General features: G+C 34.4%; 1 protein-coding gene across 1 annotated transcript in view; it reads left to right on the top strand.

Moving 5' to 3' along the window:
- Window positions 1–235: 235 nt before the first annotated feature.
- Window positions 236–15,237, top strand: part of LOC149790347 (uncharacterized) — an 82,082-nt gene continuing 67,080 nt past the window's right edge. Inside the window, exon 1 of the mRNA XM_089973455.1 lies at window positions 236–320. Coding sequence (XP_089829581.1) covers window positions 314–320 — 7 coding nt within the window. The 5' untranslated portion in view covers window positions 236–313. The remainder of the gene's footprint in view (window positions 321–15,237) is intronic.

Genomic DNA, 15,237 nt, shown 5'->3' on the forward strand with positions numbered 1-15,237 from the left:
TAACACACATTTGCTTTTTCATCCTCCACCAGGCATTTGTCCTGCTATAGATCATGTGACAGCTGGCATTCGGCTGAATGCGATATCAAAATATCTGCTCGAAGCAGGGAATCCCCAAGTCTGATTACGTTTCGTGTGCACTATTATTAAGTTCACCTTTGCACATCAAGAACCCGGATATTGAGTCTCATATAATGTATAATATCAATGCACCAGAGACGGACTAGTCCTCCAGCTGACTGTGTATTGGGCCAGTTCTCGGTAAGGCTGGTACAGGAAACATTTTAGAGATTTGACAATTTCGACACCACAGATGATGAGTACGTATTTGTCTTTTTAGGTTTATACTGGTACCCATAATTACAATGTAAAATTCAGACCAAAAGAAATTACTTAACTTGTGATATAAATCTAAAACCCCAACTTGGTTTAAGAGACTATATTACGCGGGATTGGATGTCATGTTAAAGAAATATTGATTAACTATCATCATCTAAGTTTATTTTACACCACTGATACAGAATTGGGCAACACGTATCACTTTTTATGTACATTCCATCCGTGTCAAAATAATAACCTTTAAATACCTTACATTGAATGGTGCGAAATACAATACAAAAATATTAAAAAAACAAAGAAGTATGCCCAATACTGCTATTGACAAATAACAGTGGGCATTTTTTATTTTGTGAGCAACTATATGAACAAGGATATATCTGCATTTTTACACGTTTTTCTTTTATTGTGTTTTGGTGGGGATATGTCGGGATGGATACATATAGAGCGTAGAGTGATATAGTAGCCTGATACGGAAAAACGTACACTTCTTATTCACATACACACACAGACAGACACAATAAAACACAGCTTGATATTATCCATAGGGTACGGTCAAAGGCAACATATATTTTAGAACTTTTCATTCATTTGATTTTTATTCTATCTTTAACAGTGTTAATTTTAATATCAACATCATTGCTTGCATTGTGTCGTACGTCGGTGGAATACATAAACAATGATATCTTTCAAACATTCTCTAAATGATACACAGTGTTTGCCGGATAGGAAATGTACATAAGGTACTTCATTTTCTTCCAAACTGTGGTAGATAATATAAAATACAGTGAAAAGTGAAAACTTCAACAATGCTCAGTTCAAGTATAGGGGTTGTTAAACAGAGCTACAGGTCAGCTTTAAACTAGACAGTGTAAGCCAATAGATCCGCTGAACTAAACTCTGGTACAAGTGTCCGATAGAACATGTCCCAAATTTGGAAGGTTTTTATGATCTTCTTGTGTAAATTTATTGACCCTTTGAATGCTACAATTACTAGCTAATAGTAATACAGATAATTTAGTATTTGCTTTCTCTGTTAAAATCACCTTTATGACGTTATTGGCTATAGTGATACCGGTCAACTACCTCGGCGTGTCCTTTGAAAAGACCTTTAGTTCCCATGTCCTCGGCACAATATTGTCAAGCGTGTCGTTAAAAGCAAGAAGAGAATAACATCTGTATTACTACCCTAATTCTTTATTCGGCTTAATGCTTCTATATCTACTAAGACATGCAATATATATATATATATATATATATATATATATATATATATATATATATATATATATATATATATATATATAGCATAGATTGTACATGTAGATACACGAATAAAATGCGTAAAACTATGATTTGTTCCTGGACAAGTTCCACAACTTCGCCCAAATAGTTAAGAGTTGCTTATTAGGTCCGACATCATGAAAATATATTGTTGGATATCAGCAATGATTTGCATTCTGGTCATTAGAATTCAATCTTAGATATGATTAGTTATGTTGAGACCTCAGTGAACCTTTATCCTGCAAACAAACACTACTTCGACGGAATAGAATACGAACTAATGATAAACGTACAGTATTTATCTCTGGAGTGATATAGATTAACGTATTTCTGTACTCGAGTTATCAGTTTATCAATTTAGCTGTCACATTAATTTATCAGATTGATATTATTGATTATTGTATTTGAGAGATCTACATGAAAAAAAGAATCTACTTCGTGCTTGTTTCATTTTATTTTATTGATCCAACTTAGAGACCTTGCAATGATGCACATAGCTTAAAAAACCTTAGGCCTTATTTTAAGCCATAACATTGCATCATATATTGTTGACTTCTTAGAAGCAACTGGTACAGCAAACATGTCAGCGAATTATGAATCGGAAACAACAGGCAATAGGTACGTATATGTCTCGTCAAATTTATATTGGTATGCATGATTACAACGTAGAATTTAGACAAAATTAAAATACTTTGACTTATGATATAAACATAACTAACAACTAGGTTTAAAAGAATATATTACGCAGGATTGTGTACCTTGTTAAAGAAATATTGATCAACTATCATCAACCATTCATTCATACTATAATACAGATAAATTATTGAGCAACACGCAATACTTTTCCTTTTCAACTTCTTTCATGTTAAAAGTACACTTTAAATGCATTGATTTCGTGTTGACGGGTGTGAAATGCAATACAAGGGTGATACAGGAAATAAAGAAGCCTGCTTAATTTTGATATTTACAAATATTTGTTAAATGTGAGCATTTCTTATGTTCTAACGAACTATATCAAAAGGAGATGATTATATTGTTGTATGGTTTTATTTGGGTTTGTTTTCGTTTTCTGGGGCTGGGAGTGCACGTCGGGGTGGCTCAGTGTACAATGCGGAGTGATATAGGAGCCTGATACGGTTCTTTTAATAAATGTCGTCACACACACACACACACACACACACACACACACACACACACGCACACTAAAATACAGCTTGCTGTTATCCATAGGGTAAGGTCAGAGGCAACATACATTTAGGAACATTTAATTTGATCGATTGTTCTTCTGTTTGTAATAGTATTAATTTTTTATATAAGCATAACTGCTTGCATTGTATTGTACGTCTGTGGAATGTATAAACAATGATCGCTTTCAAATGTGCTATAAAAAAATTCACAGTGTCTGACGCATAAGAAATGTATATATGGTATTTCATATTCTCCAAAAACTATGGGGAAAAATAGAATATACAGTGAAAAGTGAAAAATTCGTCAATGCTTAGTTCATGTATATGGATTGTCGAGCAGCAGTACAGGTACATTTCAAGCTAGACAGTATAATATTGAACCCTGTTCTAAATTCGGAAGGTTATTATTCTCTTCTTGTATAATTTTTGACCTCTTGAATGCTACAAGTACTAGCTGATAGTAATAAAGTCCACTCGGTAATTTCGTTCTCATTAAAACGACTTTTATCACATTATTGGCTATTCTAAACCACCGATACCCGCCCTATATGTATTCTTGGTAAAGATTTTCAGCTCCCTTTTCCTTCATATGATACCGCCAAACGTGCCATTAAAAACAACAAGAGAATTCCCTCTTTAGTACTACTGTAATCCTTTACTCGGCTTGAAGCACTTGTAACTACTAAGACATGCAATATATATATATATATATATATATATATATATATATATATATATATATATATATATATATATATATGTGTGTGTGTGTGTGTGTGTGTCTGTGTCTGTGTACATACCCTACACTGGACCAGAAGTATTTGACATAAATTGTAAATGTAGATACATGAATACATGCATGAAATCATGACTTGTTATATGACAAGTTCTAAAGCTGCGTCTACATAGTTAAGATATTTTAGGTGGGCCGACTCCATGAAGAAATGGTGAAGTTGGTTATCGGCAATTGTTTCCAATCTGCATATAAAAAATGAAGGTTTAGATCCGTTTAGTTATTATGAGAACTCAGATGTACCCTTCTCTGCAAACAAATACCACTTGTAGGGAAAGGTTTACACTCTGATCCTTAATGTAAAATATTTTACCTCTAAAGTGATAGCGACTAACGTTCTTCGTTTTTCGAGTCATAAATTTATAGGAAATTTAACTGTCGCATTACTTTATCACATGGCAAGTATTGATGGGTGTGATAAATCATAATGATAAAGGTAAGTACATGAATTTTCTGAACCAGCTTAGGGTGCGTGTAATGTTGTACATTAAACCTTTTGAGATAAAACCTATAGAAGTATAAATTATTGTGACCATATGTATTCAAATTTAAATATACCAAGAAGTTTTACCATCTTTTTTTATCTTCTGGTGAGATCATCTCTATAAGGGGAGAAACGCTTACGGTAGATGTCAATTACTACATGGGTTTTGCTTCTCGAAAGAGGAAACTCGAATTTTGCAATCAATAACTATGTGTCCTCACGATATCCGCTTTAAAACTAGAAAGGTACAGATACGATTTGGACAAGTAAGACGAAATAAATCTGCTTGACTCAACCTAGTTTATAAACGTTCAGTCTTATGCCTTTTTTATGGTTTGGTACACGAGCTTAAACATTACATCATACATTATTAGATGGAATCGAATTTGGTTCAGTAGCATAATGAAGAATCAATTTCAGTCGTCAACATAGAGGCATTGTACAGGGGAAGTGCTAAAAGCATCCAGACAGAATCGAAGACATTGATTGTACATTGGATGAAGTATGTGCTCTCTAGGTTTGGAAGCTGATCTGTACGCAGTCGAACGAAAGTTAAATTCAATCTTACCTGTATAACCGGAGCAAGATCTTTTTTTTGATCTCCAATCTGTACACACTCGTACTAAAATCCAGGGCTTTTTGCATTTGTCCCTGAGGTATCTAATGTGCGGAAGGAAAAATAGTTTACAATAGGAAATAAGGCCAAAGTTTATTTTCCTCCACAACAAGAATAAGACAAACGTCAAAACAGAGCGTTGGGTCGTGATAAATACGATGTAATCGACATAAATTTGAACCCATTTTATTCTATAACAGTTTCTGAACTTTATTTATGCCCGTCTCTTTCTATGCTTCTTGTCATGCATCACAGGATACTGTTTCTCGTCTATTTATAATTGAAAGTTATCCATTCCTAACGTACGCACAGACACATAAAAACAAAATGCAAGAGGAAAATTTACAGTGAGCAAATACAAACTTCAGTGATAAAACCTCATTAATTATATCAATGGCTTTCCTTTTACTTTCAATTAACCATAATGATGAAATAAAATGAAAATAAAAGAGTTGTAACGAATTTAACGGTGAATGAAAGAGTGAAATTATCGCAAGGACGAATAAGGAAATAGAAGAAAATGAATTCAAACTTTTCATCTTTTCGTGTGACATGCCAAAGGCAAGGTATTTCGGATGGTATCAGTATTGACACTTGTTTTGGCTGATTCATTTGATAAGGCATCCCTTGAGGGTTTTAACAAGCTTATACACTTTCGTTTTAAGAACCTTTGCTTTAACTTATGATGTAGACATAAAAAGCCAACTAGGTTTAAAAGAATATATTAATCAGGACTGGAGGACTTGTTAAAGACATAAAGCAAATACCATCAATTAATTCATAGTACACCACACAAAGGACTGAGCAATACGAAGTACTTTTATATTCATCTACTTTCATGTTAAACATACACTTTACATACATTTATTTTGTGTTGACTGGCGCGAAATACAACGAAAAAATGTTTGTATTTACAAATATTTGTTAGTTGTGAGCATTTGGTATATTGAGAAGATATATATATATATATATATATATATATATATATATATATATATATATATATATATATATATATATATATAGAAAGGACATACTTATATTGCCATCTGATTTTGTTTTTGTTGTTTTCTTGGGGTTGTTGCGGTGACTAAATGTGGAATGCGTCGTCAAAATAATCATTATTGTCGCCATCAGTCCCAAAAGAAGACTAAAAAAGTACACAGCCAGACGTTCCAGACCCGACACTCATTAAACAGACATTTTCATTACATATGTTATACGTCCCCAGTATTATGTTGCTTAGGTTAAACAAATAAACATGACAGTGGTCTGAAGTCAATGCATGTTGCGAAAGGTTATTTGCATTAAGTCGCATAGGGTGAATGATATGATTGGTTTCAAGACAAATGTAAAATGATCATTCTGAAAAGATTATACGATTTAATTTCTGCAACAATTAATTTAACAAATGTAGAAAATAGTATCCAAACCAAGTGAATTAACGGCAATCAATCCCAGCCTCTGTGATTATTATCTACCGCACATGCCACGAACGACATTTTGAAACCACTTTTCGGTAGTTGCGATCATGCCGAAACTGGCGAACGTAAGGCTTCACTGTCTGAAACGTAACCCGTTAGAAATATATTCCTTTTCATACCCTCACGAAATGTTACGCCTTATAAATAAATAAAACGTTATAGTTATAGTTATAGTAATACCGTATTTTTTAAAATGCAAATATTAGTCTATTCTGCCAACTAAAATACATGCTGCAGATCCTTTGACTACATATTCAGTAGTTTTACTCTATGACAATGATTCGAACAGGAATAGGACTGGCCTTGGACCTCGCAAGCTATAATGCATGACCTGACTATGATTATTGATAAAACTGAAAACATGCATCTTCACCTGGAAACTATTAAATATTATCATAAAAGGAAATTAATCGAATTTTTTAACAATATTATGTCTACATTTCAATTTGGTTTGTTCATTGTTGTAAATCGCACATAATATGTTAATGTATATATGTTTTTTTTCGGGGGCGGGGAATCAAATAGTTGCCTAGGCGTTTCGTATTCACCGCGGTTACAGCTCTTATTTAACATTTTAGCATGTTGTTTGATAAATAAAGAAAGTCTCACTGGTAAATGACTTCAGGCTAGCCCCAAAACTGTGCTCTCAAAATCTTGTTTACGTCATTAATGTTAAAACCGATAGGGCTGAATACCAATCTAATTCAAACTGAGATCCGTGTCACAAAAAGAGGTATCGGTTCCAATTACACATAGCTGAGCAGAGAACCCTGCTTCACACCTGTATGTGATGTAGTAATAAAACGTATACATTGTACACTGGTTGAAACGCATTCATATGGAAATAGTAGAATATTATCTTTGTAAGATGTTGTGCTTGGTAAAAAGAAATAATATTTCTTACGAGTTACCTTTATACAAAATATAATGGTAATGCAATTTGTAATGTTTTACCATCTAAACAGCAGCTTATGTCACCGCTAAGGTGAACCACCACTCATAAATGATGTGATTACGTCAGAGAGTCCGTGGCAATATTACGTAACTTGATACAGCAATGTGTACATAGCGTTTGCTCTTGTAATGCAAATACCATTTTCTGGGGATCAAATCATATACGTGACAGAGGTCAAAAAGTAGAGGACATCATTTCTAGACAAGATTTGTGTATATATAACACCAAAACACCGACATATTTACAACCAGGAACGGGTACATACACGTGCATCTATTTGACAATTTGTTCCCCGTCGCTGCTTTTGGGCTATGAATGGAAGGTCGCTGATGACATTCACAGCAGTCATCACTATTAAATATTAAGTCTACAATTCCACAATGGAATATGAAGAAGGCCGACTGAGCTAAGTTCGAAACTAGGCTGAATCATAGTTTTCAACGTTAAAGAGGATACAGTTTTCAACGTCAATGAGGATACAGTTTTAAACGTTAGTGAATATACATTTTTCAACACTAATGACCCTATTCAGCATTTTATTTCTATTGTAATAGAGATTGCAGAAGAATCGATACCCAGGTCCTCACCGAACTGTAAAAGAGCCACAAAGCCTTGGGTCACTAAGGAATGTAAGGAAACGATTAGACAACGCCGAGAAGCATTGAACAATTTAACAATCGTCCGACGCCCGAAAATGTAAGTAAATATCGTATTCTTCGGGCCCAAGCTCGACCCACAATCAAAGAAAATAAACGAGTATCATGGAATAAATATCTTTCTTATTTAAACTCTCGTTCCTCTATTAAGAAAGTTTGGGACACTATCCGCAAAATAAACGGAAACACAATTCTCTCCGACATCTGGAACTGAACAATAACAATTTTAGTTCAAATCGTGACATTGCAAATGTTCTTGCTCACATTTCCTCGAAGACGTCATCATGATCTAATTGTTCAGAAGCCTTCGGAAGATTAAAAGCTCAAAAGGAAAAGTCAAGTTTAAAATTTACATCCAACAATTTGGAAAGTTTTAACCAATTGTTTTCACTATTGGAGCTTATGGAGGCTTTAGATAAGGCCCGTGATACAGCCGCTGGGCCTGATGAAATACATTACCAGTTTTTGAAACACCTTCCAGAATCATCATTAACATCTCTTTTGAAAATCGTCAATGGTTTATGGAGTACGGGTAATATTCCTAAAATGTGGAAAGAAGCAACAGTAATACCAGCTCCTAAACCAGGTAAATATAGCTCAGATCATGCCAACTATTGACCTATTGCACTCACAAGCTGTGTGTGCAAAACAATGGAACGAATGATTAATTCTTGGCTTGTATGGTACCCGGAAAGTAACAATTTAATACATCCTTTCCAAAGTGGCTTTCGATATGGCCGGAGCAGCAATGATCATATGGTTAGACTGGAAACATTTATTCGCCTTTGACACGACAGGGAAGTACGGAATACTAAATGACCTGCACGTTCACGCTCTGAAAGGCCGTCTGCCCGCTTTCATATCCAACATTTTCTCAGACAGAGAATTCAAGGTACGAGTGGGCTCTACCCTCTCATATCTGTTCGAGCAAGAGATGGGTGTGCCCCAGGGCAGTATTTTATCTGTGACGCTTTTCAACATTAAAAAATTAATAGCATCATCAAGTGTTTGGATCCTGAGGTGGATTGCTTGCAATACGTTGATAATTTTCTAATATGTTATCGATCAAAGGACATGTATACAATTGAATGACAAGTACAGCAACATATAAACAAGATTCAAAATTGGGGTAGTACTAACGGTTTCAAATTCTCTAACTCAAAAATAGTATGTATTATCTTCGACAGAAATCTGACTTTTATTCCACCCCTAAAGAACTTAAAAGCTCTAGATATACTTAAAGTAGTAGTGCACCCCGACTGGGGTGCTGATAGAAAAGTCATCCTCTATTCATATATAACGTTTATTCGCTCAAAACTGGACTATGGTTGCGTTCAGCTAGAAAGTCATATTTGAAAATGCTTTATCCAATTCATCATCAAGGAATAAGGTTCGCTCTGGGAGCATTTAAGACATCCCCATCATAGCATTCTAGCTGAAGCGAACAAACCACGTTTATCACATCGTAGACAAATGCTTTCCACACAGTATGTTCTCAAATTAAAATCAAACCCTCTGAACCCTGCTTTTTCGGCTGTTTTTCAAGCCAAATGCAAAACCTTATACGAAAATAAACCAAACGCCATACCTTCCTTTGGCATTAGAATATCATCCAGCCGTGACAGTATAAAAATTGATCTTTCTAACATTTAGAAAACGTCCATCCCCGAAACACCACCTTGGCTACTTAAACAACCAAAATTACTTTATATGCTACACGATGGAAATAAGTCCGAGACAAACCCTTCCATCTTCCACAACTGTTATCATGTACTCCTCACCGAATTTAAATACTAAACAAGAACTTATACCGACGGGTCAAAGGATGAGGTAAAGGCTGCTGCAGCCTTCGTTAGTGGAAATCACAAAAGACAAGGTCGCTTATCAAATGGCACATCTATGTTTTCAGCCGAAATCATAGCAATAGACCTTGCTCTGCAATATATAGAAAACAAACGTATTTTAAGCATCATCATCTTTTCCGACTCTCTATCAGTACCTCAGTCACTACATAATAGAAAACTGAAGTACCCAGGTTGACCAATGTTCGCGTCAAAAATACTAAGCTGATTACCTCCCACAATATCGTAAACTGTTGGTTACCTACCCATATTGGTATCAAAGGTAATGAAAAAGCGGATCGCGCAGCTAAAATGGCCCTATCTCAAGAACCAACTGAATTTACAATATCATATCATGATGTTAAACCTAGTATCAAAGAAACTTTACGTCAGAAGTGGCAAATATCCTGGAATGATGCAGTGAATAATAAACTTCACGCAATCAATCCAGCCCTAGGAGCATGGATTCCTTCCTACAGAAGCATGCGTAGGAAGGAGGTTATCATTGCTAGAATCCGAACTGGTCATACTTATATAACCCACTCCCACATACTAAAAGGTGAAGACCAACCAGAGTGCGTTTCTTACAATCAACCATTGACTGTGAAGTACTTTATGATAAAGTGTTTCAACCTGCAACATACGCGCAATCAGTATTACAATGTGCCTGGCATGAAGGAACGTTTGATACAATAAACATGACGTGTATTATATATTTCATGAAAACAGTGAACAATTACTCTAAACGTTAACTGTCATGCCATCACCTAGAGCAGTTTTCTGTAATATATATGCCTTCCCCTTTCTTCAATGCCGTTTCATCAGTCTTCATTAACATACACCATTTACGTTGACCGTTGATCTGGAAGCTTTATTATTCACCGTTATCATCTTATCATTATAATTTCATATATTTGGTTTTGATATCTCTGGTCGATATGAGAATTTTTATAATTTTTAAACGCTTATACATATAACATTTTGTATGGCGCTTAATAGCCTAACAGTGCTGTTGCGCCGTTAAAATACAATCAATCAATCAATCAATCAATCAATCAATCAATCAATCAGTTTCATTCCTCTATTAGAAATACTAGAATAGCGGTTCTTTATAGTGTGGCTTGATCCACATGAAAAATATATCAGGCTATGAGGTATTTATACAAATGAGATTTGCAGAGGCGCGAGGTATTACCGCTTTATTATATGCTCATTTGTTATCCCGTTAACTTTACATTATCAGAATCGTGCAGCATTACTCGATACGGAACCCGCTCGCCAATACACATATAGCATTCATGTGCATAATGGATCTATTTTCTATTGCAAACAAACAATGGACGCAAACGTCAGTACTTTTGATTTGTAAACATATTATTTACACTAAGAGGCTCTTTACGTTGTGGTTGTTTAAATTTTTCTGAATGAACTAAAACATGTTTCGTGGACTGCCACATACCAGCTGCTTTGGCACATTCCGCGTTGATACAATGTTTCGGCTAGCTACAGTATACAACAGACGCAAGAAAAGGTCCTTACAAATAACATACAAGTGACAAGTCATATACTGTCTTCTTTAGCTGGTGATAAGAATGGCAAAATAAAATATACCTAGTTTTACATCCTGAATTTCCTCAAAATGTACTTTCTTACTTCTTCAAATCCGAATTGCATGAGCCATGTCATAGGTTCTCAATCTTGAATACACATTTCGAAATTGTACTGTAAAGTCGATGATAAGTGCAATTACATCCTCCGTACTGCACTCTAAATGAAATAAGCATTTAATTTCATAGCGTCTTTTTGATAATTGCAATGGAAAGACTTCATATTTTCCACACATTATGATTTCTAACATTCAATGACAGAAATACAAACACATTTGCAGATGTCATCACGCTTCTCTCTAGCTTCTTCAATCCCATGTATTTCATGTGAAATTGTCACATACAACTCCAGTCCATAATCACGAAATTTTGTAGAATCGAAACAAACACCAAAATCTATTCATTCCAGGTCAAATGGTAACGTTGTTGCAATGCACATTCATTCACAATATGATTCTACATTTTAATTTTAACTAGACTTTCCATTTTCTTTCGAAAGTTATGTCGTCGAGCGCGCGACTAAGTACAAATTTATCTGGGCTGAGTTATGTGCGCAGTAATAATGTTGCTGTTGTTTAATGATGAATATGTGCTTGTGTATTTAGTTTGGAATACAGCATATATTCAGTTACTTTATTTATTGTAGTGTAATTGTGTTCATATAATCAAGTCTTGGGTAGAATTAAAACAATGAGCATATAATTAAAAGGTTACTGCATTTGTATGGGAAAATATGAACTCGTTTTGTCGGATGGATATACTGCACTCACTAGGTCATGCAGTATTCCATCCCAAAAATTCGTTCATATTTTCCCTAATGCAATAACCTATAAATACCGGTTTATAGTACTTAGATAGTTTCCGTCAGTAAGGAATGTACGGAAATTCTCGAGTAACTTGTTTAATGCTATTAACAACATGATTGAGTTTTAGATGACTAAATCATTTAAAACATTATTATAATTTTCCAAACAGTCGTATGTGGCAACTTAATTTTGAATATTACGAATATAATTATATTAATGTTCCTTTAATCACATGTTTGACACGTGTCAGATCTGCTCAGGAGGTGGCCGAAATGGATGATATCGAAGAGATTCGATTTAAATCCAAACGTTTAGAGATATTTGGATTAGCAATCAAAACTAACAAATATAACAAACAAAGAAGACAAAGTTATGATGGAAAACATCGTATATACTGTTATCTAATTTTAGTTTTTCGTAGAATGATCTTCCCACCTGAAGCCGTTGTTCTACTTTACTCACAAATGACTCCAAATATGGGTACATTTGCAATATGTGTAAACTTAGTTTAGTTCACTATTGGACCGACTACTGGATGTATTGCGAACACTTAGTTTGCGAGAAAGGATTACTAAAGACACATATGTTACACTCTGGATAGAAAAGTAAACAGTGTACTTAGTAAAGTGTAACGGTAATACCAAAAAAGATTTTGGTCCTTACCAATTTTGCAAGGTTGTGTTGATTAATGATCTGACCATATTAAACAACTGGCATTTGATTGGGTATATAACACGTCATCTCTTGAGGAAATATACACACAAAACTATATAGATGTGCTGTTCCGAGATGGTGGAAAAAACACAACTTTAATATGGCGTACGTATACTTATTCAAATGCCATATGAAACAAATTATTTTGCCAGACTCCTAACAAAACACGAATGTGTGATTATAAACCACGTCATTGAAAGTATTCGAAACCTTCCGCTATAGAGCTTTACAATATTGCCGATAAATAATGTAACAAACGTAGCTGATATTTGCTATCATTTGAGGAAATAACTGTATATAATGTCGTATGTGGGGACTTATATATCGACAGAGTGTATCGCAAATGGAATGTAATAATGGCCTACAGGTATAGACGAAAATATGGTATCACGGTACAATTTTTTTTTTCTATAGCCCTTAATGTTAATGTTTTGTGAAATAAATATACTTTCTATCTTACCTCAGCATGTATGTCACACACATTCATAGAAAACAATGTTAGATTGTCAATTTGACAAGGACATAACTATGTATTCCATTTCATTTAAGAGAGACAGCTCTGGTGGAACTAGACATGGGTAAGAGATATGTAGTCACAACAGACATGTTTTAATTTTTAAAAAAATCATAAAAAAATACATAATATGATCTTGATATGAATTAACATAATCTCATATCTTGCCACGAGGTTCAACTTTTTTAAGTGTAAGAGAAAGTACAGCTCTCACATACTGCACCAATCACAGCTAGCGCTGTTTTATATTTCTCAATACAATGTTCCTTAAATCGTAAGCTCCGCCCTCTTGTGCTTGTACAATTAGTACCGTTATACATATAGCCAGCCTTATTTTTTCAATACTCTCTGGTATACCTTGAGATGGTACAAGTAACAAGTGTACTTAGTCTCTCTTGTCAAAAACAATTTTATGAGGTACCAAGCTATGTCTTATCTTAACGTGAATGTAATTGTCCTATTTCAGCTGCTGATTTCATACTTGTGCTTTACTACCAAACTACATATTGGGAATAAAATGAATTGTTATATCCATGAGTTGTATTTTATTCATATCAGCGCTTATTGAACTTTACATGGGTGATATGGGATAAATTACATTATATCATATATAATAACTAGATCAAAGGTCAATGTACCAAATAGTGCGTACCTATCCTACTTCAAAAAGTACAATTCACCTAAAATAGAGAACTTTACATTTGTTTGGTAGATGCAGAACGTAATATAAGAGACAGGTGGACGTGACCCAATCTTATTATAAAGTATAAGTTTGGAACACTTTACACTGTCTGTAGATGCATGAGTCACTAACCCCCAATCCTCACACAAAGGTCTACCTACTCATCGTCTTTGTAACACAAAAATAAAGCTTCTTTCCTTGGTGTTGTGAATAAAATTAATGCAGTAAGTCAATCAATCACTAAATATAGTAGATCACAGCTTCTACTTGGTTATGATGGATTATGGGTGAAATTTGGATAATATATTACAGAGAAATGCCAAATTTAAACAATAAGTATAGTACGTCAAATGGAGTTAAAACAGGAGGTAAGTGTTTTAAAAAGGGAGATGTAGCTTATGGTAAAGGAATTAAAGGAGACAAAAGCAGCAATGAGAAAACTACCATATATTGAATAAATTACCTAACATAACTCATGCCAGAATATAATACATGATACAAGTGATATCTACAAGTGAACTTAGAGTGTTCTCTATCCTGGTTTATGGCATGCCTTATAAGAACAAGATAGTTGTTTTTTATACATGATATGTTCATCTTGTGAAGGTAAAATATCTAAATTTAGGCCAAAATCAACTATGTGATCTGTACATAACTTATTTTGTTGCATGTATGCCAATCTGGAAGCTACACACAGACATAAAGCCATTAGTCTATGTCCGTCATAGTTATATTTACAAAAGCTCCCATGCAAAGCCAACTTGTGCTATTTTCTGAAGACTTCATACATTGTTGTCTTTAAGCACTGTTAATATATGACCAAAAATGTTCAGCTTCCATTTGTGTTCCTACATCAGACTAGTACAGTTCATAACTTCCACCGACATGTATGCGTTTCTATGGATACACTGTGAGGCTGTTCTTTCCTGTATGATACCAATTGTTTTTCTATAGACCTCAATGCTAATGTTTTGTGAAATAAATATACTTTTAATCCTAACTCATTATGCAGATTGTCAGTTTGACAAGGACAAAACCAGGTACTCCATTGTATGTAAGAGAGATAACTCTGCTGTAACGATACATGGGTAAGCGTTATCTAGTCACAACATACATATGTTCAGCCATGTGTACCACATTTTAAAATAATCATTTAAAAAATACAAAATAAGATCTAGAATATAACATTATCTCACATTCTGCCAAGAGGTTCAACTTCTTTTAAGCTTAACAGAAAGTACAATCCTTACATAATGCCCCAATAACATATAGTGTGGT

The sequence above is a fragment of the Sinohyriopsis cumingii genome, chromosome 10 (genome assembly GCF_028554795.1).
Source record: "Sinohyriopsis cumingii isolate HCF-2022 chromosome 10, ASM2855479v2, whole genome shotgun sequence".
In the NCBI taxonomy this organism is placed as follows: Eukaryota; Metazoa; Mollusca; class Bivalvia; order Unionida; family Unionidae; genus Sinohyriopsis; species Sinohyriopsis cumingii.